This window comes from Erythrolamprus reginae, chromosome 2 (genome assembly GCF_031021105.1).
Source record: "Erythrolamprus reginae isolate rEryReg1 chromosome 2, rEryReg1.hap1, whole genome shotgun sequence".
NCBI lineage: Eukaryota > Metazoa > Chordata > Lepidosauria > Squamata > Dipsadidae > Erythrolamprus > Erythrolamprus reginae.
In genome coordinates, this window is record NC_091951.1 from 21,827,396 (window position 1) to 21,852,883 (window position 25,488).

The window sequence follows — 25,488 nt, forward strand, 5'->3', positions numbered from 1 at the left end:
GAAGAAAATGGCTTGAATGAAAGCACCACTAAACAAGTCATTGTCCATATTTTGGATGAACTCAGCTTTGGAAAAATTGCAGCTTTTTTGTGGAAAAACAAGAGGTTGCAAATCACAGCTGTTTATACATTGAGGAGCTAGAGAGGAGAAGAGCTATGCACACTATCTCAGTCTTGCAAAAATTGGTCAGAACATTTCCCTTGTGATTCTTGGAACCAACTACACAAGAGGGAAGCCACAAAAGAACCCCAATGTGTTACATCTTTAGGGAGCATGGCACATGAGGGAGGAAACATATGACTGTGCAGATTGTGTGAACATTTCATTAGAAATTCTCAGGTCATGACACACTAAAGGATACAGACACAGGAATAACACAATTTGAATATCCTTTCTGTGAGGAAAGTTTCAAAGAGAATTCCAGTCAAACCCAAGACTCGCAAAAAAGAGAAAACATTTGAATGTGCAGACTGTGTAAAAAAATTCAGTCACAATTTCAGTCATGAAACACCAGAGGACTCAAACAGGAGAGAAACCCTTTGAATGCCATGACTGTGGGAAAGGTTTTAGTCGGAGTTCCAACCTGGTGACACACCAGAGGACACACACAGGAGAGAAACCCTTTGAATGTCCCGACTGTGGGAAAGGTTTTAGTGTTAATTGCAGCCTTGTGACACACCAGAGGACTCACACCGGAGAGAAACCCTTTGAATGTCGTGATTGTGGGGAAGGTTTTAGTGATAGTTCCAGCCAGGTGAGACACCAGAGGACTCACACAGGAGAGAAACCCTTTGAATGTCCTGACTGTGGGAAAGGTTTTAGTGATAGTTCCCACCTTGTGACACACCAGAGGACTCACACAGGAGAGAAACCCTTTGAATGTCCTGACTGTGGGAAAAGTTTTAGTCAGAGTTCCAACCTGGTGACACACCAGAGGACTCACACAGGAGAGAAACCCTTTGAATGTCCCAACTGTGGGAAAGGTTTTAGTGATAATTCCAGCCTGTTGAGACACCAGAGGACACACACAGGAGAGAAACCCTTTGAATGTCCTGACTGTGGCAAAAGTTTTCTTTCGAGTTCCCACATGGTGACACACCAGAGGACTCACACAGGAGAGAAACGCTTTGAATGTCCTGACTGTGGGAAAAGTTTTCGTTCGAGTTCCCACCTGGTGACACACCAGAGGACTCACACAGGAGAGAAACCCTTTGAATGTCCTGACTGTGGGAAAAGTTTTAGTCAGAGTTCCAACCTGGTGACACACCAGAGGACTCACACAGGAGAGAAACCCTTTGAATGTCCCGACTGTGGGAAAGGTTTTAGTGATAGTTCCCACCTTGTGACACACCAGAGGACTCACACAGGAGAGAAACCCTTTGAATGTCCTGACTGTGGGAAAAGTTTTAGTCAGAGTTCCAACCTGGTGACACACCAGAGGACTCATACAGGAGAGAAACCCTTTGAATGTCCCAACTGTGGGAAAGGTTTTAGTGATAATTCCAGCCTGTTGAGACACCAGAGGACTCACACAGGAGAGAAACCCTTTAAATGCCCTGACTGTGGGAAAGGTTTTAGTGATAATTCCAGCCTTGTGACACACCAGAGGACTCACACAGGAGAGAAACCCTTTGAATGTCCCGACTGTGGGAAAGGTTTTAGTGTTAATTCCATCCTGTTGAGACACCAGAGGACACACACAGGAGAGAAACCCTTTGAATGTCCTGACTGTGGGAAAAGTTTTCTTTCGAGTTCCCACATGGTGACACACCAGAGGACTCACACCGGAGAGAAACCCTTTGAATGTCGTGATTGTGGGGAAGGTTTTAGTGATAGTTCCCACCTTGTGACACACCAGAGGACTCACACAGGAGAGAAACCCTTTGAATGTCCTGACTGTGGGAAAAGTTTTAGTCAGAGTTCCAACCTGGTGACACACCAGAGGACTCATACAGGAGAGAAACCCTTTGAATGTCCCGACTGTGGGAAAGGTTTTAGTGATAATTCCAGCCTGTTGAGACACCAGAGGACACACACAGGAGAGAAACCCTTTGAATGTCCTGACTGTGGGGAAAGTTTTAGTCAGAGTTCCAACCTGGTGAGACACCAGAAGTCTCACACAGGAGAGAAACCCTTTGAATGTCCTGACTCTGGGAAAAGTTTTCTTTCGAGTTCCCACCTGGTGACACACCAGAGGACTCACACAGGAGAGAAACCCTTTGAATGTCCCGACTGTGGGAAAGGTTTTAGTGATAATTCCAACCTGGTGAAACACCAGAAGTCTCACACAGGACAGAGAGCGAGGTAGGAGGGAAGAAGGGAAGAGGGAGAGAGGGAGAAAAGGTGGAGGGAAGCGAATGAGATAGAGGGAGGCTAGTAACATGAAATATAGAAGGAAACAGATGGGGGATAAAAGTAACAGTGCAAATTTAGGATATTTGTTTATCATATATTGGAAAAATGTACAAGTTTGTAACATGTTGATGTAGTGTATGTATAAATTTAATGTTTGGGGGGAGGAATGAAAAATAATGAATTTCCTATCTGTGGGAAAGCTTTCAGTCAGAATTGCAACCTGGTGGTATCCCAAAGGATTCACACGAGAGAAACCATTTGAATGTCCTTTTTGTGGGAAAGGTTTTAGTTATAATTGCAGTCTGGTGAGACACCAGCAGACTCACACCATGGAGAAATCTTTGAAATGTCCAATCTGAGGACATTACTTCCAGCATAAATCATCCCTTATTACACACAAGGAAATTCACAGGAGGCAACATTTCAAGAGTTTAGAGAAGTCTTGAATTTCATTTGTGATCTCTCTTTGAAAGTGTAGGTGAGAAATTGATTGTTGGAATTTTGGCCTGATTTAGTTTACTCTCACATTTCTCAGGATTAAATTTATAGGTGGAGAGAAAAGGAAAGTGGAAAATGGCCTCACTTGCATAACATGGACAGGTTTAATATGTCTTGTAACAATTTTTAAATCTCTGCTGGTAATCTATCTGGTTCTTGGATCTTGTTATTTTTTCTGTGTTTTTACCACCTCCATCAACCCCATCATTGTTATTTTTTCATTAAACATATTTTAAATATTCTCATGCACTTTTGTTAATTTAGCTGTTCCCAAATTATCTTTTACTCTGAAAGTTTTCTTTATCATATAATTTTTCATTACATTTTCAATTATTTTTTAATCTTGTTTTGAAAATGTATACATCCTTTCTCATCTTCTAATTATCAAACTCTTCTTTTTCAAGTTATAGGCTAACCATTTTCCTGGTTTTTTGGCATTTTTTTAAAAATTAAACTTTTACCTGCATCTACATGGAGCGATGTATGCACTGGAATACCCCAAGGCTCTGTTTTAGGCCCAGTACTCTTCAACATCTTCATCAATGACTTGGACAAGGGGACAAATTTGCAGATGACACCAAAGTGGTAGGAATCTAGAAGATAGGTACAAAATACAGAAGTATATTGACAAACTTGAACATTGGGTGCTGTCAAATAAAATGAAATACAATGGTGAAAAACGTAAGGTTCTACATTTAGGCAAGAAAAAAATATTCACAAGTACAGTATATGTGGTACATTGCTCAACAGTAGTAACAGGGATCTTGGAGCCCTAGTGGACAACCATTTAAATATGAGCCAGCTGTGTGCAGCAGCTGCCAAAAAAGCCAAAACTGTTCTACCCTACATTAACAGAGGGATAGAATCAAGATCACATGAAGTGTTAATACCAATTTATAATGCCTTGGTAAGTCCACACTTAGAATACAGCATTTAGCTTTGGTCATCATGATGGAAAAAGGATGTTAAGACTCTAGAAAAAGTTCAGAGAAGAGCAAAAAAAATGATTAGGGGACTGGAGACTAAAACATGAAGAACGGTTGCAGGAACTAGGTATGTCTAGTTTAATGAAAAGAAGGAACAGGGGAGACATGATAGCAGTGTTCCAATATCTCAGGAGTTGCCACAAAGAAAAGGGAGTCAATCTATTCTCCAAAGCACCTGAGGGTAGAACAAGAAGCAATGGGTACAAACTAAACAAGGAGAGAAGTACCTTAGAACTAAGAAATTTCCTGACAGAACAATGAATCAGTGGAACATATTGCTTCCTGAAGTTGTGAACGTTCCAACACTGGAAGTTTTTAAAAAGATGTTGGATAACCGTTTGTCTGAAGTAGTGTAGGGTTTCCTGCCTAAGCAGAGAGATTGGACTAGAACAGTGATGGCGAACCTATGACACGCGTGTCAGCTCTGACACACGTAGCCATTTTCAGTGACACGCGGCCATTAAGGAAGTCAGGTGTCCATTTTTCCAGATGAAGAAATATCGTCGCTTCACGTTCCCTTTCATTGGGTGAGCCGATTCTTTCCATTAGAACGAAACCTGTTCCTTCCAAGGAGCCCCTTTCTCTCTCTCCCCTTCCTTCCTTCCTTCTTCCCTCCCTTCCTCCTTTCGCCTCCTCCTTCCCTCCTGTCTTTTCCCTTCTTTTGAAGTTTGCTCTTTGCTTGCTTTTTCTGTCAAACCTTTACAAGGATATCTGTCCCAGGCTTCTGGAAATAACCTGCAATTCACATGAGAATTCGCCGTTTCAGTGAGTCTTTGGGGCAAGGGCGCCCCGCCCTCTCCTGCAGGAGTTTTTTTAAAAAAAAGAGTCCGGGGACTATTCTGCAAAGTGAAAGTAAGACTCGGCGAAGCTTGTTTGTTGACTTGAGGTCAAAGCTTGAGAATCTAGAAAGGTGACGCTTGGAGAATCAAGAGGGAGTGCCACTATGAACAGGAAATTTGGAGTGCCTGGAATCGGTTACCAGACACTTTTAGCACAAAATTATGGTTTTTTTCTCAAGGTGACACACCACCCGAGTTATGCTGGGTTTTTTGGCGAATTTTGACACACCAAGCTCAAAAGGTTGCCCATCACTGGACTAGAAGATCTCCAAGGTCCCTTCCATCTCTGTTGTAGTTTTTGTTGTTTTTGTTAGCCTGGAATATTTCCTTAATGTAATTCATAAAATCATCGGCCACATTGTTCTACCTTATTTATGTATGTATGTATGTATGTATGTATGTATGTATGTATGTATGTATTTATTTATTTATTTTATTTTATTTTGTCCAATAGACAATGAGAGTTTTAAAATACATAGTAAAATACATAGTAAAATATATGGTGAAGGTTATAGAGGAGATACTTATAGTAAAATATTTCTATGAAAGAATAGAAAAGAAGATATAGTAATAGAACGTATCAACGAAAGAATAGAAGAAGAGATATAGGAATAGAAGAAAGGTATACGAGATATAGGAGAGCAATAGGACAGCGGACAGAAGACACCCTAGTCCCTTACTGACCTCTTAGGAATCTGGATAGGTCAGTTGTGGATAATCTAAGGGTAAAGTGTTGGGGGTTTGGGGATGACACTATGGAGTCCGGTAATGAGTTCCACGCTTCAACAACTCGGTTACTGAAGTCATATATTTTACTATTACTGGAGTCATATTTTTTACAGTCAAGTTTGTAAATTAATACCTCAGCTTCATATGCAACAACACACAAGCACACAATAGATTGAAACTCAATGTAAATGGCTCCAAAAGCAACACATTTGACTATTTCACTAGGCTCATTTGCAAAGTGAAAAAGATTTGACAGCATTTATACAGTGAAAACATCTTGCAAACATCTTAGAGACGGGACAAGAGTGTTTTTCTGCCGCTACCAGGAGATGGCAGTCAGATAGGCAACATATGTGCCTGAAACATGCCTGATAGAGGAGTTAAAACCATCGAGTATCGAATTGCTAGAAAAGATCAGATGAGAGGAGAAACACAGAACTTCGTCATCCGGAAGACTCATGGGAGAGAGGTGGGATGCAGAGCAGCTTTTTTGCTCTTCCGAGGATCGAAGCATCAGCTGGAAGGTGAGTTGAGGGCAGATGGGGGGAGAGTCCGGGAGCAAGTCGGGCTGTTTGGTTCCCTCCACGGCCTGGAAGCAGAGAAGCAACCGGGTTGAAGCGCGTCAGCTGCTGGTGCTGCAGGTTCTTTCCCTGCCCAATTTTAATCCCACTGGTGCTGCACGCAGTGAAACTGGTGGCTTCAATTTTCTGGGATGTTAAAATACAGTCATGAAGATTTTAAAAATTGTCTTCTGGACTTTAGAGATGGAAAAAAACACAGGAAAAAAGCTGGAATATTATGAAAAGCAACTTGATAATAAAAGACCGCTTGACAATTATATTGGTATTTATAATGATTACACTGGGATTGAGAGTGACAAGAAAAATGCAATTAAAAATGAGGGGATAATAGTGAGAAGAGACTAGAAGGGATTGAGAATATACCTACAGTGTAGTACAAATAATACATTCCAAAAAAAAGGAAAATGAATTGGGGAAGTTATTGGTGGTAAAATAAAAGAAAGAAAAAGGAAAGATCATGACAGTTGGATTGGAAGGGAAATATTTGAAAGATTAAAAGAATGAGCGATTGACAATGTCATAATTTTTTTAGAATTATTTTATTAAAAAATAATAGAAAAAAAGAATAAAGAAAAAAAGGGAAATATATTAGACTATAGTAGGTCAATTGTTGGAAGGATATATAATTTGGACAATTATTACCACTTTTTATAACATTTGTTTTATATAAGATTTGTATAACCCATGAACCTGTTTTAATATTGAAAGAATTCAGATGATTATTGATATTTTTGGAATAATATAAGATCTTTATAATCAATATTCTTAAAGTTGTTTATATAAGCTTATTTAATTTATCAGTTGGACGTTTTGTTATGGGCAATTTAAAATGTTATTAACCAATAGATGGAATAGTAATGGCAAGAATTGTATTTATTTAAATATAGAGAATGAGTTAAAATTTTAAAAAGTTAAATGTTGGAAGGGAGAGATGAAAGGGGAGAAGAAATTAAAAATGTAGGGTATCTAGAAATGATAGAACTAAAAAATTATGAGTAAAGATACCAATTGAGAGGGCCTAAAATCAAGAGGCATAAGAGATAATGACTATTTTTGGAAGTCACGTTTTAGCGATTAATTAGGAAGAAAGTTGAATATTAGAGGTGGTAGACTCAGAGGACAAAAAATAGGAGGAAGGAGGTTCGCACTGCCCCCACCCTGATTGCCTCCGAAAAAGTTTAAAGACTCATCTTTTTCACCAGGCCTGGGGTCATTAGACCTTTCCCCCTGACCAACGAGTGTTTTTTAGTTTGTTTTATGAAGTGAATGATAACGCTATGTAACACAAATTTTGTTCCCAGCTTTTAAATGTTATATTCCAATTGCTTATGTCTAAAACAAATTAAAAATTGCTTACATTCATCATAAACTTCGCTTTTGTGACCTCGGCAACGAAAATTATGCATTTCTACTATAGAAATAGACGATTTTGCATTTTCACATTTATACAGTCAGACTAAGAACACTATATGCATGGCAAATTTTCACAGATTACCAAAAACTGTTCAGAAGAACTGTTCAATCTTTCGCCAGACCCATCCTCGAACATAGCTCATCTGTATGGAACCCATATCGCATCTCAGACATTAACACCCTTGAAAATGTCCAAAGATACTTCACCAAAAGAGCCCTTCACTCCTCCACTCGAAACAGAATACACTACGAAACTAGACTTTCAATCGTGGGCCTAGAAAGCCTAGAACTAAGACGCCTTAAACAAGATCTAAGTATTGCCCACAAGATCATATGCTGCAACGTCCTGCCTGTCGGCGACTACTTCAGCTTCAACCACAACAACACAAGACCACACAACAGATTTAACTTAATATTAACCGCTCCAAACTTGATTGTAAAAAATATGACTTCAGTAACCGAGTTGTCGAAGCGTGGAACTCATTACTGGATTCCATAGTGTCATCCCCAAACCCCCAACACTTTACCCTTAGATTATCCACGATTGACCTATCCAGATTCCTAAGAGGTCAGTAAGGGCGAGTACAGGTGCACTAGAGTGCCTTCCGTCCACTGTCCTATTGCTCTCCTATATCTCCTATATTTTTCTTCTATTCCTATATCTCTTCTTTTATTCTTTCATTGATTCGTTCTATTCCTATATCTTCTCTTCTGTTCTTTCTTAGATATAATTTACTATGAGTACATCCTCTGTAGCCTTCATCATGTATTTTACTATGGGTATACCCACTAAAACCCTCATTGTGTATTGGACAAAATCAATCAATAAAAATAAAATAAATAAAACTCCTATGGTAGAAAGGGGTGGGTGGATGCGGGGGAGAAATAGTGTTAAAGCAGGAAGTGACCTAAACCCATTTTAAAACTCTTCTTCCTAGAAGTCATTCTAGGAATAGACATCTCTGTCAATTTAACCATTAGAGAGAATTATCCCTGGTAATTGGGTTTAGGCCACTTCCTGCTTTCAACACTATTTCTCCCCCGCATCCACCCACCCATTCCTACCATAGGAGTTTTTTCCACTCTGAGGGTCAATGGCCCTGAAAATAAGACATGTCCAGAAAATAAGCCCAACAGGACTTTTCAAGTCATGCATAATAAGCCCCCCCAATACTTTCTGGGGAAAGAGGGGAGACATGCCTGGAGCCGGTCTTTCTCCAGCAGGAACATTTGGCTGGGAGAGCAAGGGCAAGCGAGAGACAACTGCACAAACACACACACACACACACACCGCAGGACGTGTTAAGCTCCTCTGGACTCTGACTATGTGAGTTTGAAACACGCTCCTGCCTGTGAAGAACAGGAGGGAAGCATTGATTCCTTCATCGCCAATAGGAGCATGTTTCAAAAGACTGCTGAAGGCAGCCCAGAGCAGCTGAGCCAGTCCAGCAAGGGAGGGAGGGAGGGAGGGAGGGACAGCGACAGCGACAGCGACGTCTGCTTCTCAAGCCCTGCGCTCATCTGGGCTCTGCCTACGTCAAATTGAAATGCCTCCTGTTCACTCACTGCCGTGTTTATCAACCTTTTTTCTCCAGGGGAACCCTTTGGTGTCTTCAGATTTCTGGCGGAACCTGTACCGTGTACTGGTACTGTTTATGTCCCTCCAAGGTGAGCCCCCAATTTATTTCAATCTAAAGAACATCAGGCTCAGTAGTGTCAGCTTCATCTAACTTTTGTTTTTTAATAAATCTGTCCAGGTTAGCGGTAAATAAGGTTCAAAAGAGAAGTGTATTTAATAGGAAATTGAACACAAAAACAAGGGGGAAAGATCAGAAGCAATGTGAGAAAATATTATTTTACTGAAAGAGTAGTAGATGCTTGGAACAAACTTCCAGCAGATGTGGTTGGTAAATCCACAGGAACTGAATTGAAACATGCCTCGGATAAACATAGATCCATCCTAAGATAAAATACAGAAAATATTATAAGGGCAGACTAGATGGACCATGAGGTCTTTTTTTGCCATCAATCTTCTATGTTTCCATGCATCCCCCAAAAAGGACCTTCCCAGTGGTGGCCCCTTCTTTATGGAACATCATCGCCCCAGGAATACAATTCCCCCTCACCTTGTTGCTTTTCCAGAAGGCCCTTAAGACATGATTTTGTCAGCTTGTCTAGAGACCTTGAATAGGGATGGAACCGATCAAGTAGTTGACCTGAGTGTGTTGTTGGTAGCATTGCTGAGGCATCGTTTTGTGTTGCAGTTTTTAATGTTGGAAACCACTCAGAGTCACTGGGATTTGGGCAGATGTACCAGTATGGGCACAATCACCATCTGAGCCAGTCCAGTAAGTGAGGGTGGCCTCCTGTTCACTCCCTGGCTTGGGACTCTTCACCCTCCACCTCCCTCCCTTCAGACGGGGGGGGGGGGGATGCAGGCGAGGGTGGTGCATTGGGAGGCCCTGAAGGACACGGATCCTCCTCCGCCTCTGGCTCCTGAGCAAAGCGGGAGGGGAAATACTCCGAGCTGACAGCCAAACTTCCTTGTCTTTTCCAAACATGCTTCCCACACACAGGAGATCTTTCTCCCTTCAAAATCCGGCCAGAAATGAGTGTTCATGAGACTCTTGGAACGAAAGGGGAAAGATTTATTGCATTTAGTCAAAAGGTTCCTGCTGGTGCTTTTCTCTCGTGCCCTCCTCCCCCCTCCTCACTACAGAGAGAGAGGGGGACACGCGCCAGAGAGGTGAACCAGGAAGTGCATAGCCGGCTGCTTCTGCCACTGAGCTCTGCTGGGAGTTTGGCTGTCAGCTCTTCCTCAGGCAGCGCTCAAGAGTTTCTTTCTCCTACCGCCGGACGGGGGTCAGTGGATACAACATCAAGCATGCGACGGAACTCCATGTCCCATGTAGGATGGGTGACCTGCCCCCACCCTGCTCCACCCCGCCCGCCCTGGAACCCCCAAATTGCATCACACCATGAGACGGGCGCCTGTCTTATCTTCGGGGAAGCACGATATCTCCAATTATATATCCAGCAGTTCAAAATACATTTGATGATAATCACAGCAACATAGAAACCTAGAAGATTGACGGCAGAAAAAGACATCATGGTCCATATAGTCTGCTCTTATACTATTTCCTGTATTTTATCTTAGGATGGATGGATGTTTATCCCAGGCATGTTTAAATTCAGTTGCTGTGGATTTACCAACCATGTCTGCTTGAATTTATTTCCAAGCATCTACTACTCTTTCATAAAATATTTTCTCATATTGCTTCTGATCTTTCCCCCAACTAACCTCAGATTGTGCCTCCTCTCTATACAGATTGAGTTCACTAAGTCTTTCCTGATAGGTTTTATGCTTAAGACCCTCCACCATTTTTGTAGCCCGTCTTTGGACCTGTTCAGTTTTGTCAATATCTTTTTGTAGATGAGGTTCCAAAACACAGTATTCCAAATGTGGTCTCACCAGCACTCTATAAAGCGGGATCACAATCTCCCTCTTCCTGCTTGTTATATCTCTAGCTATGCAGTCAAGCATTCTACTTGCTTTCCCTACCACGTGACCGCACTGTTCAACCATTTTGAGACTGTCAGAAATCACTACCCCTAAATCCTTCTCTTCTCCACTGCATCTGGAAGGAGAGTCCAACATGGGTAATTCACCAATCTTATTGGTAGAGACTGAGTTAATTTAAATATTTAAATATGAGGTAGTCACCGCCCCTTAGCAGCCCCCAATACCTCAGTTTTAAAAACTCAGTCTAAGTGTAGAGACTGTTGAGTTTTCTTCTGTGTAATAAAAGTGTTTAATGTAATATCACTGTTTTAATAATGATTTTCTTTCTCTCTTTGTTCATTTCTCTCTTTCTACAGGACTGGCTGGAATGAAGAGAGGATCCGGACGGGGTCTCTGCCCTCCGCGGGCACCACCCCCACCATTCTTCTCCTTGGGTTTCCCTTCCCTCAGCGGGTACTATACCAATCAAGGAGCGACTCAGCCTGGGGTCACTGGCCTCAGCGGCCAAACCCGGCTGACAGCCGAAGGTGAGGGGGTCAGCCCCCCTCACTGGGAGGCTTGGAAATTGCCGCCGTTTGTATAATGAGGAAAGACCTGGCTCAGGGCCAGCGCCTCTCAGCTGTTCGGCGCTAAATAATAAAGCGCCGCCGCCGCCGCCGCCGGAGAAGCCGCGGGAGCCGCCGATTCCTCCGAGGCTCAGATCGGCTCATTTGGACCTGGCTGCAAGGTTGCAGGGCTGACCTCCTCACTAGGAAATGTTTTCCTGAGGGGGATATACGGCGATTGGGATCGCGGCGGCTGCCATTTTGATCAACTAATTCCCGCGCCCGCCATTCCTGAAGCGGGTGACAGTTGCTCTCCGCCCTAGCAACAGGGCGCGACCAACAAATTAACTGCGCAGGCGTGTACTTCTGAGGTGCCTAGCGCCATTTTGTTGAGATCGTGTTACCGAGTGGCATTTATTCTCAACGTGTCTGCAGTCTTTCGTTGCATAAATATCAACAGTGTGACTTGTAAGTAATATGGCTGATAAAACCCCTGACAAGGCGTCCCCATCTGTAGTGCCTGTGGATAAAGGCAAGTCAAAGCCTAAGGAAAAGTCTAAGACCCAGGCTTCTTCCTCCTCCCTCAAGGAGGCAGAAAGGAGGATAAAAGCGTTGGAACAGAAGTTAGAGGCAGCCCTTTTGACACCAGGGAACCCCTCTTCCTTTTCGGGACAGCTGCTACCACAGCCCAGGGATCAGCCTGCTCCACAATCTGGGTGGAAACCATCTGAGACTTTGTCAGACAGGGACTGGTCACCTGATAGACAGGTCCCCTTTGGGCCTGCTCCTTTGGCGGGATTACCAGCGAGGCCAGGGTCTGCTGCCCACTCAGTGAGAAGTGCTCCTTCAGCCACCTTCACGCCCACTGCAGCTGGGCTTAGGGTGCAACCAGACACCTGGCAGCAACTGTCACCAGCCCTGCAGGGCCTCATATCGGATGTATATACTCAAGGGATGGCAGCGGGGGGTGCATCAGGCTACTCCTCACCCCCGTCCAGCTCAGCCCAAAAACCTGTGGGCTGCACCGCCCCTCTCGGGTGGGGGGTCTTGGATGGAGGATCCTTCACCCTTAGAGGACACAGAAAGGGAATACGAATTTTCTGATGATGAGACACCACCAGACCAACCTGTAGTTGCTGGTCTTTTTAAAGCTCCTTTATTCAAACTACTGTTGCATAAGGCAAAACAGGTGGCGGATTTGCCAGGTTCCACTAAAGCAGCAGACACCTCTGAAGGGCCTAAGCCATCTGCTGTGTTATTTCAGGAACCCCAGCCAGAAACTGAGCATGTACCATCATCTGACATATTTCGACAAAGTCTTAAACGTCCATGGCAAGCCCCTGCAGCAGCACAGGGTCCTTCGGTTATAGAAAGGAAATTCTATACACTGGATGAGGACATGGAAAAGCTGTTGGAGTTTCCTCCCATAGATAAGCCTGTAATGACTTTGATATCAAAGGCCTTGGTTCCCTCAGAGACAGGCGACAGCTTGAAACCTGAGGATAGGAAGGCGGAGATTTTGCTGCGAAAATCCCATCAAATGGCCAGCTGGGGGTTTCGGGCAGCCACCGCAGCTTCCTTTTTTAGTCGGGCCTCCATTATGTGGCTGCAGGAGGTGCAATCCCGCCTTGGACCCGAGGACGGCAGGTTGCGCCAGGACATAAGTAAGCTGCTGGCAGCGGCGGAGTTTTCGGCGGATGCCACCCTCCACGCAGCTAAATTTTCCGCCCGTGGGATGGCAACGACTTTGGCTTCTAGGCGTCTCCTCTGGTTGCGTAGTTGGCCAGCTGACCTCAAATCCAAGTGGAACTTGGCCTCATCTCCATACCAGGAGGAAAAACTTTTTGGGGAAGCTTTGGACCCTGTCCTCATCGAGGATAAGGACAAAAGAAAGACCCTGCCTAGAGCATATCGGCGCCAGGAGCGTAGGCCTAATCCCTACAATCGACGTCAGCCATTTCGGTGGGACTCGTCCTTGTCTGCGGGGCAGAGCAATAGACCGTATACACAGACCCAGTATGGCCAGCCCACCTTTCGAGGGGACCGTGGGGCCTTTCAGGATAGGCCCAGGGGGTTCCAGCAGGCTCGGCGTCCATTCAGAGGGAACCAAAGGGGCTTCAGGCGCAACAAAATGACTTGACTGCCTTTCAGCCCATAGGAGGCAAACTTCAAAAATTCAGTGCCTCTTGGAGAAGTACCTCCACCGACAAATGGGCTATAGCAACCATATCACAGGGACTGCGCCTGGAGTTTCTGCAGCCCCCGCCAAACCGATTTGTGACTTGTCCGCTAATTCGAGACCCAACCAAACAACGTCATCTGCAACTGGAGATAACACATCTTCTCAAGATCCAAGCGATAGAGATGGTGCCCGAGCATGCCAAGGGCACAGGGTTCTATTCCATTGTGTTCCTAGTGCCGAAGTCATCAGGGGGCTACAGGACTATCCTAAACCTGAAACTCCTGAATACTTTCATTCGGTATCGCAGATTTCGCATGCACTCCCTACAATCGATCTTGGCCTCTGTTCGGCACAACGATCTTCTCGCCTCTATCGACCTCAAAGAGGCTTACCTGCATGTTCCGGTTTGGCCAGCACATCGTCGATACCTCAGGTTTTGTCTCAACGGGGTCCACTACCAGTATCGGGCCATGCCGTTCGGCCTATCTTCGGCTCCCCGTACATTTACGAAGCTGATGGACATTCTGACAGCACATCTAAGGTCCCAGTCCATCAGAGTTATGGCATACTTGGACGACATAATCGTTATGTCCAAGTCTATGGTCCAAGCGCAACACCATCTGGCGCTAACACGGGAAACTCTGGAGAGGCACGGCTACACGGTCAACGTGGAGAAGAGCCATCTTCATCCCACCACATCGATCCAACACCTCGGCTCCATCATAGACACCGCAGAGGACACGGTCTCGCTAACACCAGAGAGGGTCCTCAATATGCGGAGATTGGTAACCAGCCTTCGTCGACAAAGGCAAATTCCGTTGGCAACATTGTCCAAGGTACTAGGGACTATATGCCTTTTCCCCGACGTGTCTTATTCAAAGGATTTTAGACAAGACTATTCGGGAGGGGGCAGAGATAATAATGGTAGCTCCCTATTGGCCGAGACGGCCTTGGTTTGCAGACCTAGTAGCCCTGTCGGTGTCTCCCCCGTGGAGGATTCCAGATCCCGAGGTAGCGTTAGTTCAGGGGTCAGTTTGCCATCCGGAACCTCAGTGGTTCAAACTGACCGCCTGGCACTTGAAAGGGCGGGTCTGAGACAGCAAGCCTTGCCAGACGAGGTTATTTCCACCATTCAGGCAGCACGTCGCCCGTCAACGGTAAGACTCTACCAGGCCACTTGGGCGGCTTTCTGTAAGTTTTGTTCGGATCACCACCTTAATCCGGGGGAGGCTTCGGTGGTGTCAATCTTACGATTCCTACAGTCAGGGGTAGAGAAAGGGTTAGCCCCGAATACCTTGAGAAGGCATTTAGCTGCTCTGGCAACCATTATCCGGGTACCCCACGCTCGCTCCCTAGCACAGGATCCTTGGATTAGGGATTTTATTAAGGGCGCGATTAACATCCATGCGCCTCCAGTGCATAGGTTCCCGACATGGGACCTTTCCCTGGTACTCAAGGCGTTGACAGCCCCTCCTTTCGAGCCGATGAGGACGATTCCACTACGATTGCTCTCCTTAAAGACTGCCTTTTTAGTGGCAATTACGTCGGCACGCAGAGTGTCGGAGTTGTCAGCCCTGTCTACGCGGGCAGATTTATGTGTATTCCACCCTGATCGGGTGGTTTTGAGGTTAGACCCTACATTTATCCCCAAGGTCAATTCTGGGTTTCATAGGGCTCAAGAGTTAGTGTTGCCAGACTTTTGCACACATGGACAGCACCCTCTCGAGCTGAGATGGCACAAGGTGGATGTTCGGAGGGCCTTGAAAATCTACATCAGACGGACTGGACATTTCAGGAAATCTGAGCGGCTGTTTGTGTCCTTTGGTCAGCGATCAATGGGTCTGGCAGTGTCAGCTAAATCCATCAGTCGCTGGCTTAAAGACTGTATTGAGGAATCTTACAAAGCCCGGTCACAGGTACCACCGACCGGGGTGACAGCGCATTCCACTAGAAGTGCAGCCACTTCGGTGGCTTGGAGTACTCAGGCGTCCATAGAGGACATTTGCAGGGCGGCTACGTGGGCGTCTCCTACCACCTTTATACGCCATTACAAACTGGACTCAATAGCTTCGGCGGAAGCTTCGTTTGGGAGACGGGTTTTGCAGCAAGTGTGTTCAACTCCTGCGACCGTAGCTCAGCCTTTTCCCTCCCATGGGCAGTAATCTTTGGCATATCCCATGTTGGACTCTCCTTCCAGATGCAGTGGAGAAGAACCGTTGTACATACCTGAACGGTCTTCTCGATGCACTGGAAGGAGAGTCCAAACCCACCCGGCATGGTTGTTTCGCCAGGTCGCCGGAGTTTGGGAGGCAAGTTAAACAGTTCTGAGGTTATATGGTTATTGTTCAATAAACAGGTTTTCCTTAAACTGGCTTCGTTTTTAAAACTGAGGTATTGGGGGCTGCTAAGGGGCGGTGACTACCTCATATTTAAATATTTAAATTAACTCAGTCTCTACCAATAAGATTGGTGAATTACCCATGTTGGACTCTCCTTCCAGTGCATCGAGAAGACCGTTCAGGTATGTACAACGGTTCTTCTGAACTTTTTGCTAGCACAGAAGTGCCAATACAATACTCAGATTGAGGATTCCTTTTCCCCAAGTGCATTATTTTACATTTGGAAACATTAAACTGCAGTTTCCATTGCTTTGACCACTTATTTACTAAAGCTAAATCATTTGCCATATTGCAGATGCCTCCAAGAATATCAACCCTATTGCACACTGTAGAGTCATCGGCAAATGGGCAAAACTTCCCTACCAACCCTTCCCCTATGTCACTCACAAACATTTGCAGCTTCAGCCAGCTGCAAATCCACTGAACTATCAGAGATTAAGTTCACTCTTCACTAATGTATCTATTTATGTGGAACCGTATCAAAGGCTTTGCTGAAGTCCAGGTAGGCAATATCCATGGGCCACCTTCATCCAACACCTTTGTGACATAGTCAAAGAAACCAATGAGATTAGTCTGACATGATTTGCCCTCAGTAAAGCCATGCTGGTTTGGGTCCAATAAGTTATTGTTTTTAGGTGTTAATTTATCTTCTTTTTGAGTAAAATCTCCATCATTTTAACTACAACTGATGTCAAGATACCTGGTCTATAGTTGACAGCTTCTTCTCCACTACCCTTCTTGTGGATAGGCACAACATTGGCCATTCTTCAGTCATCAGGAACCTCTCCTGTTAAAAGGGATTGGTTAAACAAATCAGTCAGGGAGGTTGCAGTCACAGGTCTAAGTTCTTTAGGAACTCTGGGGTGGATGCCATCTGGACCCATTGCCTTATTTATCTTTAATTGTCCAAGTTCTTCTAAGACCTAGGCCTCTAAGATCAGTAGAGCTGAATCCTCACAGCTGGACGCAATTGCTAGTCCTTTGCATTGCTAAGAATGTTGATTGACCCAATTAAACAACTGAACTTGAATGGATATTTGAACATGGATCTCTGTAGTCTTCTATGAATCATAAATAATTTAAGTGATTAGTATTGGGGCATGTTTGATTTTTCACTATAATATATACTTCTTTTCTTTTTTAACCATCATCTCTAATTATTTTATAAACAATTAAAGTTTTATTTTTCTTTGAATCTTCCAGACAAAGGGGATGGCAATAAGACCACTCGGGACAATTGAAATAAAAAGCAACATTGAAAAGGGAAGAAGATCAAGGGAAAAATCAAAATATTTTCCATTTCTTTTGGAAAACCATACAATTTTCCTCCTCTTGCAGAAGCTGTTAGACAAGAGAGAGAACATCAAAAAACATTTCAAGCTCAAATAAGCAGATTATGCAGAACTCAAGGATATGTTACATGTTTTTTCCTCCATCAGCAAAAAAGGGAGATATCTGGAAGTCAGTTGAGAGGAAAAGGTCAATAATAAAGCCATGTAGAGCAGACAGTAATGCAGGCCTCTCCCTGTGAGGACGAAAATGGCTTGAATGAAAGCACCACTACACAAGGCATTGTCCATATTTTTGATGAACTCAGCTTTGGAAAAATTGCAGCTTTTTTGTGGAAAAAGAAGAGGTTGCAAATCACAGCTGTTTATACATTGAGGAGCTAGACAGGAGAAGAGCCATGCACACTATCTCAGTGTAGCAAAAATTGGTCAGAACATTTCTCTTGTGATTCTTGGAACCAACTACACAACAGAGAAGCCACAAAAGAACCCCTATGTGTTACATCTTTAGTGACCATTGCAACATGGTGGTACACCAGAAGACACACATGAGTAAGGAAACATGACTGTGCAGATTGTGTGAACATTTCATTAGAAATTCTCAGGTCATGACACACTAAAGGATGCACACACAGGAATAACACAATTTGAATAACCTTTGAATGTGCAGACTGTGCAAAAAAAATTCAGTCACAATTTCAGTTATGAAACACCAGAGGACTCAAACAGGAGGGAAACCCTTTGAATGTCCTGACTGTGGGAAAAGTTTTAGTCAGAGTTCCCACCTGGTGACACACCAGAGGACTCACACAGGAGAGAAACCCTTTGAATGTGTTGACTGTGGGAAAAGTTTTAGTCAGAGTTCCCACCTGGTGACACACCAGAGGACTCACTCAGGAGAGAAACCCTTTGAATGTCCTGAGTGGGGGAGAGGTTTTAGTGATAATTCCAGCCTAGTGCAATACCAGAGGATTCACACAGGAGAGAAACCCTTTGAATGTTCTGACTGTGTGAAAAGTTTTAGTGATAGTTCCAGCCTGGTGAGACACCAGAGGACTCACACAGGAGAGAAACCCTTTGAATATCCTGAGTGTGGGAAAGGTTTTAATGATAATTCCAGCTTCGTGCAACACCAGAGGACTCACACAGGAGAGAAACCCTTTGAATGTCCTGACTGTTGGAAAAGTTTTAGTCGGAATTCCAATCTGGTGACACACCAGAGGACTCACTCAGGAGAGAAACCCTTTGAATGTCCTGACTGTGGGAAAAGTTTTAGTCAGAGTTCCTACCTGGTGACACACCAGAGGACTCACACAGGAGAGAAACCCTTTGAATGTCCTGACTGTGGGAAAGGTTTTAGTCAGAGTTCCCACCTGGTGACACACCAGAGGAATCACACAGGAGAGAAACCCTTTGAATGTCCTGACTGTGGGAAAACTTTTAGTCACAGTTCCCACCTGGTAACACACCAGAGGACTCACTCAGGAGAGAAACCCTTTGAATGTCCTGAGTGTGGGAAAGGTTTTAGTCAAAGTTCCAGCCTAGTGAAACACCAGAGGACTCACACAGGAGAGAAACCCTTTGAATGTCCTGAATGTGGGAAAAGTTTTAGTGATAGTTCCAGCCTGGTGAGACACCAGAGGACTCACACAGGAGAGAAACCCTTTGAATGTCCTGACTGTGGGAAAGGTTTTAGTCATAATTCCAGTCTAGTGAAACACCAGAGGACTCACACAGGAGAGAAACCCTTTGAATGTCCTGAATGTGAGAAAAGTTTTAGTGATAGTTCCAGCCTGGTGAGACACCAGAGGACTCACACAGGAGAGAAACCCTTTGAATGTCCTGAATGTGAGAAAAGTTTTAGTGATAGTTCCAGCCTGGTGGGACACCAGAGGACTCACACAGGAGAGAAACCCTTTGAATGTCCTGACTGTGGGAAAGGTTTCAGTCGTAATTCCAGCCTAGTGCAACACCAGAGGATTCACACAGGAGAGAAACCCTTTGAATGTCCTGACTGTGGGAAAGGTTTTAGTCGTAATTCCAACCTGGTGAGACACCAGAGGATTCACACAGGAGAGAAACCCTTTGAATGTCCTGACTGGGAAAAGTCTTAGTCAGAGGTCCCACCTGGTGAGACACCAGAGGACTCACAAAGGAAGGAAACCCTTTGAATGTCCTGACTGTGGGAAAAATTTTAGTCAGAGTTCCCACCTGGTGAAACACCAGAAGACTCACACATGAAGGAGAGCGAGGTAGGAGGGAAGAAGGTAAGAGGGAGAGTGGGAGAAAAGGTGGAGGGAAGCGAATGAGATAGAGGAAGGTTAGTAACATGAAATATAGAAGGAAAACAGATGGGAGATAAAAGTAACATTGCAGGACTTCCGGTGGCCGCCGAGCCGTGTCGGGAGGCTGCCGACGGAGCTCCTTCCCCAGACCTCAGTTTTCACCCTGGTGGTCCCATTTTTAGTGATCCGATCGGACCCGGAGAGTCCGATCCAGAACAGGGGCTCTTTGAACATCATGGGAGTATTCACCGCTACCCCCAAGGTGTAGGATTGCCCCGCAGTGCCAGGAGGAAAGATCCGGGCCCTGGCAATGGCCATCGCCTGGCCATAGCGGCCCCTCTAGAAGAGAGGAAGAACAAGGAAAAAAACCAGAGAAGTCTAACAGAGTGCTTGGATCAACAGAGAAAGAAGAAGGTAAAGTGATTAATACTCCTACAAATAAAATTGATACAGAAATTTACAAATTTAATTAAGGCGAAGAAGAAAGTTAAAGTAATTTGCCAGTGTGAGTGGACTTTAATAAGCCGGAACAGCTTCAGCTCACAAAGTCATAGAGACTATAAATAGAGCATCAGATTGAACCTGGAAGGTTTTATTAAATTTATCGGAACCGAGGGGATAAGAACGGTATTGAATTGAACTCTATTTTAGCAATCAAAGAGTGTTATTTAAATTTAAAATTATTGGTTTCATTACTTCTTGTGTGCAATCTACACAGTGACTGCATTTGCAGCAGCTGCAGGAAATATTACATAACATGGAGGATTAATATTCCACGAAGACAAAGGGTTTGATGAAGACAAAGGACTAGGCTCGTTTCAGTATTCAGTGGCACCTCGTCTTACAAACGCCTCTTCTAACGAACTTTTCGAGATACGAACCTGGTGTTTAAGATTTTTTTGCCTCTTCTTCCGAACTATTTTCACCTTACGAACACAAGCCGCTGCTGCTGGGATGAGGGGGTTTCTTTTTTTTTCTTTTTTGAAGAAAGAAAAGGGAGGGGCGGCTTGGAGATGGAAAGTGTTTGCATTAACAAAGCTAGGAGAACGGAGTGCTTGCAGAGGCACTGAAAGGGTGTCTTTATATTCTTTAATATATGACTAGATGTGTTTTCACATAGCGAGTTATAATAGATACTTTATTCATTTTGATTTAACTTATAATTAAATCTTATATTCTTCAATATTTCACTAGCTGTATTTTTACATAGAGTTGTAATAGACATTTTAAAATATTTTCTGGATTGATTCAAACAACAATAAGTTCTTTTTTTCTGTACAACGAAGACTTCTACCTTGAGTGGAGCGATGGTAGCTCCTTTTTATGTTATATGTTATGTTTGCAATGTTTGTCTTTGAAAATTAATAAAAATATTTTTTAAAAAAATAAAAGTAACATTGTAAATTTAGGATATTTGTTTATCATATATTGGAAAAATGTATAAGTTTGTAACATGTTGATGTGGTATATGTATAAATTTAAAGTTTGTGCAGAAAAAAATAAAAATAATGAATTTCCTATCTGTGGGAAAGCTTTCAGTCAGAATAGCAACCTGGAGGTACCCCAGAGGATTCACACAAGAGAGAAACCATTTGAATGCCCTTTTTGTTGGAAAGGTTTTAGTTATAATTCCAGCAATATGAGATACCACCATGGAGAAATCTTAGAAATGTCCAGTCTGTGGCCATTACTTCAAGCATAAATCATCCCTTATTGCACACAAGGAAATTCACATGAGGCAACATTTCAAGAGTTTTGAGAAGTCTTGAATTTCATTTGTGATCTCTCTTTGAAAGTGTAGGTGAGAAATTGATTGTTGGAATTTTGGCCTGATTTAGTTTACTCTCACATTTCTCAGGATTAAATTTATACGTGGAGAGAAAAGGAAAGTGGAAAATGGCCTCACTTGCAAAACATTGACAGGTTTAATATGTCTTGTAAGAGTTTTTATATCTCTGCTGGTAATAAATCTGATTCAGGGCTCTTGCTATTTTTTGTGTGTTTTTACCACCTCCATCAATTCCATCATTGTTATTTTTTCATATGAGCCAGCTGTGTGCAGCAACTGCCAAAAAAGCCAAAACTGTTCTAGCCTGCATTAACAGAGGGATAGAATCAAGATCACATGAAGTGTTAATACCACTTTATAATGCCTTGGTAAGTCCACACTTGGAATACGGCATTTAGTTTGGGCCCCATGATGCAAAAAGGATGTTGAGACTCTAGAAAAAGTTCAGAGAAGAGCAACAAAAATGATTAGGGGACTGGAGACTAAAACATATGAAGAACTGTTGCAGGAACTGGGTATGTCTAGTTTAATGAAAAGAAGGAACGGGAGACATGATAGCAGTGTTCCAATATCTCAGAGAGTGCCACAAAGAAAAGGGAGTCAATCTATTCTCCAAAGCACCTGAGGGTAGAACAGGAAGCAATGGGTACAAACTAAACAAGGAGAGAAGTAACTTAGAACTAAGAAATTTCCTGACAGTTAGAACAATTAATCAGTGGAACATATTGCTTCCTGGAGTTGTGAACGTTCCAACACTGGACATTTTTAAGCAGATGTTGGATAAACATTTGTCTGAAGTAGTGTAGGGTTTCCTGCCTAAGCAGAGAGATTGGACTAGGAGATTTCCTAGGTCTTATTGTTGTTGTTGTTTGCCTGGTTGTCCGCTATATAGTTTGATGGGATATTCTCTTTTTGTTTTTGTTTTTTAAAAATCCTTTTGGAAATACAGTATTTCTTCTACTACATATAGGCTATCACTCCCTCTTTTGTAGACCCCATTTTCTAAACCCTGCTGCATACTGTTCATACTGAAGTCTCTGGAGACTTCTTTACAGGTCAATTTACAGAGGAAGAAGGATTTTAGCATTTAGCAGATGTAACATTTCTTCCTTCAGGTATGCTGGTGGCTCTTGGATGCAGACCATAGGAATGAAGATGTCTCCCTTAGATTGTTTGGTCTAATGGTGCTACCATGTAATAAATACTTAGGAGCTGTGGGAAATCAGTCTTGAAGTTTTGGGATATAGAGAGTTTTGATTTCGACTGAGAGTCACCCTGAACAAAGACGATTGTGTCATTCTTTAAACCTTCATGAACATTTACAATTGAGAAAGAATGTTTAGAAACTGTTATATATTATACTATACTAAGATTTAACTGTTATTTGTTTTGATTATTCTTTTTATGTTTTGTACATTTGTAAATAAAATAAAAAATTTTTTTTAAAAAGAGAAAGTCCAGAAATATTTCGCAAGAAAAATACTCCTCAGAACTCAATACCTTATTCCAGAGATGAAGCAAATGGAGGACACAAAATTGAATCTTCCCTGGTGAAGGGAATTTTTATTTTTTTGTTTGGTGATGGTACACTTTTATGTTTTTGTTTTCTGTAAAATTATTTAAAAATCAATAAAAATTATTTTTTTAAAAAAAAAACCTTATTCCACCAGACTTGAAATTTTGGGCCCAAAAATTTAGAGGTGCCTTCGATCTGATCTTAATGTGGTCCATAAAATCATCGGCCACACTCTTCTACCTGTCAATTAATACCTCAGCTTCTGACACAACACACAACCGCACAATAGATTGAAACTCAATGTAAATGGCTCCAAACCTGACTGCAGAAAATAAAACTTCAGTAGCAGAATGATCAATGCCTGGAACACATTACCTGACTGCGGTTTGTTCCCAAAACCCCCACAACTTTAATCTCAGACTACAATCAACCTCACCCATTTCCCAAGTGGTCTGTAAGGGGGGTGAATAAGTGCACCACTGTGCCAACCGTTCCTATCCTATTGTCCAAATTTACCTATACCTATTTTGCTTTTCTTTATGTTTATACCTGTTATCATGTACATGTTTTGATAAATAAAAATATTTCCTTGGAAAAATAAACTTAGGGGAATATTTTTCCCATCCCCCCCATTTCTTTGTTGGTCTTTTAGATATGTACATTTTGCGTTTTGTACGTTGGTTTGTTATAAATGAAAAGTCATTAAAATCAAATAAATGTAGGGCTCAGCACATATCTAATCTTGATAAGGCAAGTAGCATCACATTTGACTATTTCACTAGGCTCACTTGTAAAGTGAAAAAGATTTGACAGCATTTATACAGTGAAAACATCTTGCAAAAGCCTTAGAGACGGGACAAGAGTGTTTTTCTCCCGCTATCAGGAGATGGCAGTCACATACGCAATATCTTTGCCTGAAACATACCTGATAGAGGAGTTAAAACCATCGAGTACGGAATTGCTAGAAAAGATCAGAGAGAAATAGAGAACTTCCTCTTCCGGAAGACTCAGGGGAGGGAGGTGGGGTGCAGAGCGGTTTTTGTGCTCTTCCGAGGAACGAAGCAGCAGCTGGACGGTGAGTTAAGGGCAGCTTTGGGGAGAGTCCGGGAGCAAGTCGGGCTGTTTGGTTCCATCCACGGCCTTGAAGCAGAGAAGCAACAGGGCTGAAGCGCGTCAGCTGCTGGTGCTGCAGGTTCCTCCCCTGCCCAAATTTAATCCCACTGGTGCTGCACGCTGTGAAACACGTGGCTGCAATTGTCTGCTGGTGGGAAGATTGAAAAAGTCTCAAGTTAAGGTTGATTCTCTGGGAATGGCTTCCCTCCAGAGGTTGTGGGTGCTCCATCACTGGGGGTTGTGAGAGAGTTGGGAGGGACCTTGCGGGTCTTCTATTCCGACCCCTGCGCAAGCAGGAGACTCAATACCATTTCAGGCAATCGGTTAATTGTTCTCAGTGTCAGGAAAATTCTCCTTACTTGTAGGCTGCTTCTCTCCTGGGTTAGTTTCCATCCAGTGCTTCTTGTCTTGTTTTCTGGTGCATTGCAAAATAAGTTGACCTCCTTCTTCTTGACCCCTCAAGTGTTGGAAGATGGCTCTCATGTCATAGCTAGTCCGTCCTTTCACTGGACTAGACAAACCCAATTCCTGCAACTCTTCTTTATATCTTTTAGCCTGCAGCCCCCTAATCATCCGTTCTTCCCGTCACTGTTCTTTTTATAGAGACTCTACTACACTATTTTTTTTATATTGTGGTAATCAAAACAAGTTGCAGTAATCCTAAATGTGATCTTTCTAAAGCATCATAAATTGATACTAATACTGTTTGCTCTTTTTAGGGGATTGTTCACTATGATAGAACTTCAAGTAACTTCACAGTTACTGCTATTGAGCCATGTTGTATCTATTCTCTACTTCCTATGTGGTTTATCTTGGCTAAGTGTACAACCTACTTTTTTCTCTCTTTAATTTCATGTTGTTGGAGAGAGACCAGTGTTCAAATCTATTGAAATTCAAGTCCAAAGTCCACAAGGAAAGTGTGAATTTCACAAAATGCAGGTGTGTGTTCATGAAGAATTCGCTGCGATGTTAAAATACATTCATGAAGATTTAAAAAATTGTCTTTTGGACTTTAGAGGTGGAAAAAAAGCTGGAATATAATTAAAAGTACCTTGAAAATAAAAGACAGCTTGATGATTATATTGGGATTTATAGTGATTACACTGGGATTGAGAGTGACAAGAAAAAAGCAACAGGAGCATATTGGTATCAGAAGATGCAATTAAAAATGAGGAGATAATAGTGAGAAGAGACAAAAAGGGATTGAGAATATACCTACACTGTAGTTCCTACACAAATAATACATTCAAAATGGAAAAAAATGAGTTGGGGAAGTTATTGGTAGAAAAAGAAAAGATTATGACAGTAGAATTGGAAGGGAAATATTTGAAAGATTAAAAGAATGAGCGATTGACTGTGGAATGTCATAATTTTTTTAGAATTATTTTATTATTTTATTTAAAAATAATAGAAAAAAGAATAAAGAAAAAAGGGAACTATATTAGA

General features: G+C 42.8%; 3 protein-coding genes across 8 annotated transcripts in view; all 3 read left to right on the plus strand.

The window, feature by feature from the left end:
• Window positions 1-3,094, plus strand: part of LOC139159241 (uncharacterized) — an 89,251-nt gene extending 86,157 nt beyond the window's left edge. Inside the window, exon 16 of the mRNA XM_070736588.1 lies at window positions 482-3,094. Within this exon, the coding sequence (XP_070592689.1) occupies window positions 482-2,308 (1,827 nt within the window). The 3' untranslated portion in view covers window positions 2,309-3,094. The remainder of the gene's footprint in view (window positions 1-481) is intronic.
• Window positions 1-22,862, plus strand: part of LOC139159879 (zinc finger protein 84-like) — a 39,049-nt gene extending 16,187 nt beyond the window's left edge. The window contains exons 1-3 of one of the 5 annotated variants that reach the window (XM_070737314.1): window positions 4,825-4,951; window positions 8,997-9,069; window positions 17,254-22,862. In XM_070737314.1, the coding sequence (XP_070593415.1) occupies window positions 18,002-19,453 (1,452 nt within the window). In that variant the 5' untranslated portion in view covers window positions 4,825-4,951; window positions 8,997-9,069; window positions 17,254-18,001 and the 3' untranslated portion in view covers window positions 19,454-22,862. Of the gene's footprint in view, window positions 1-4,824; window positions 4,952-5,852; window positions 5,932-8,996; window positions 9,070-13,322; window positions 14,488-17,253 lie in introns of those variants that run through there. The other 4 variants (XM_070737313.1, XM_070737315.1, XM_070737316.1 and 1 more) reach the window with 4 other exon arrangements.
• Window positions 5,860-25,488, plus strand: part of LOC139159876 (zinc finger protein 850-like) — a 47,250-nt gene continuing 27,621 nt past the window's right edge. Inside the window, exon 1 of one of the 2 annotated variants that reach the window (XM_070737300.1) lies at window positions 5,860-5,931. The gene's annotated coding sequence lies outside the window, so the exon portion shown is untranslated. Of the gene's footprint in view, window positions 5,932-23,950; window positions 24,005-25,488 lie in introns of those variants that run through there. The other variant, XM_070737301.1, reaches the window with a different exon arrangement.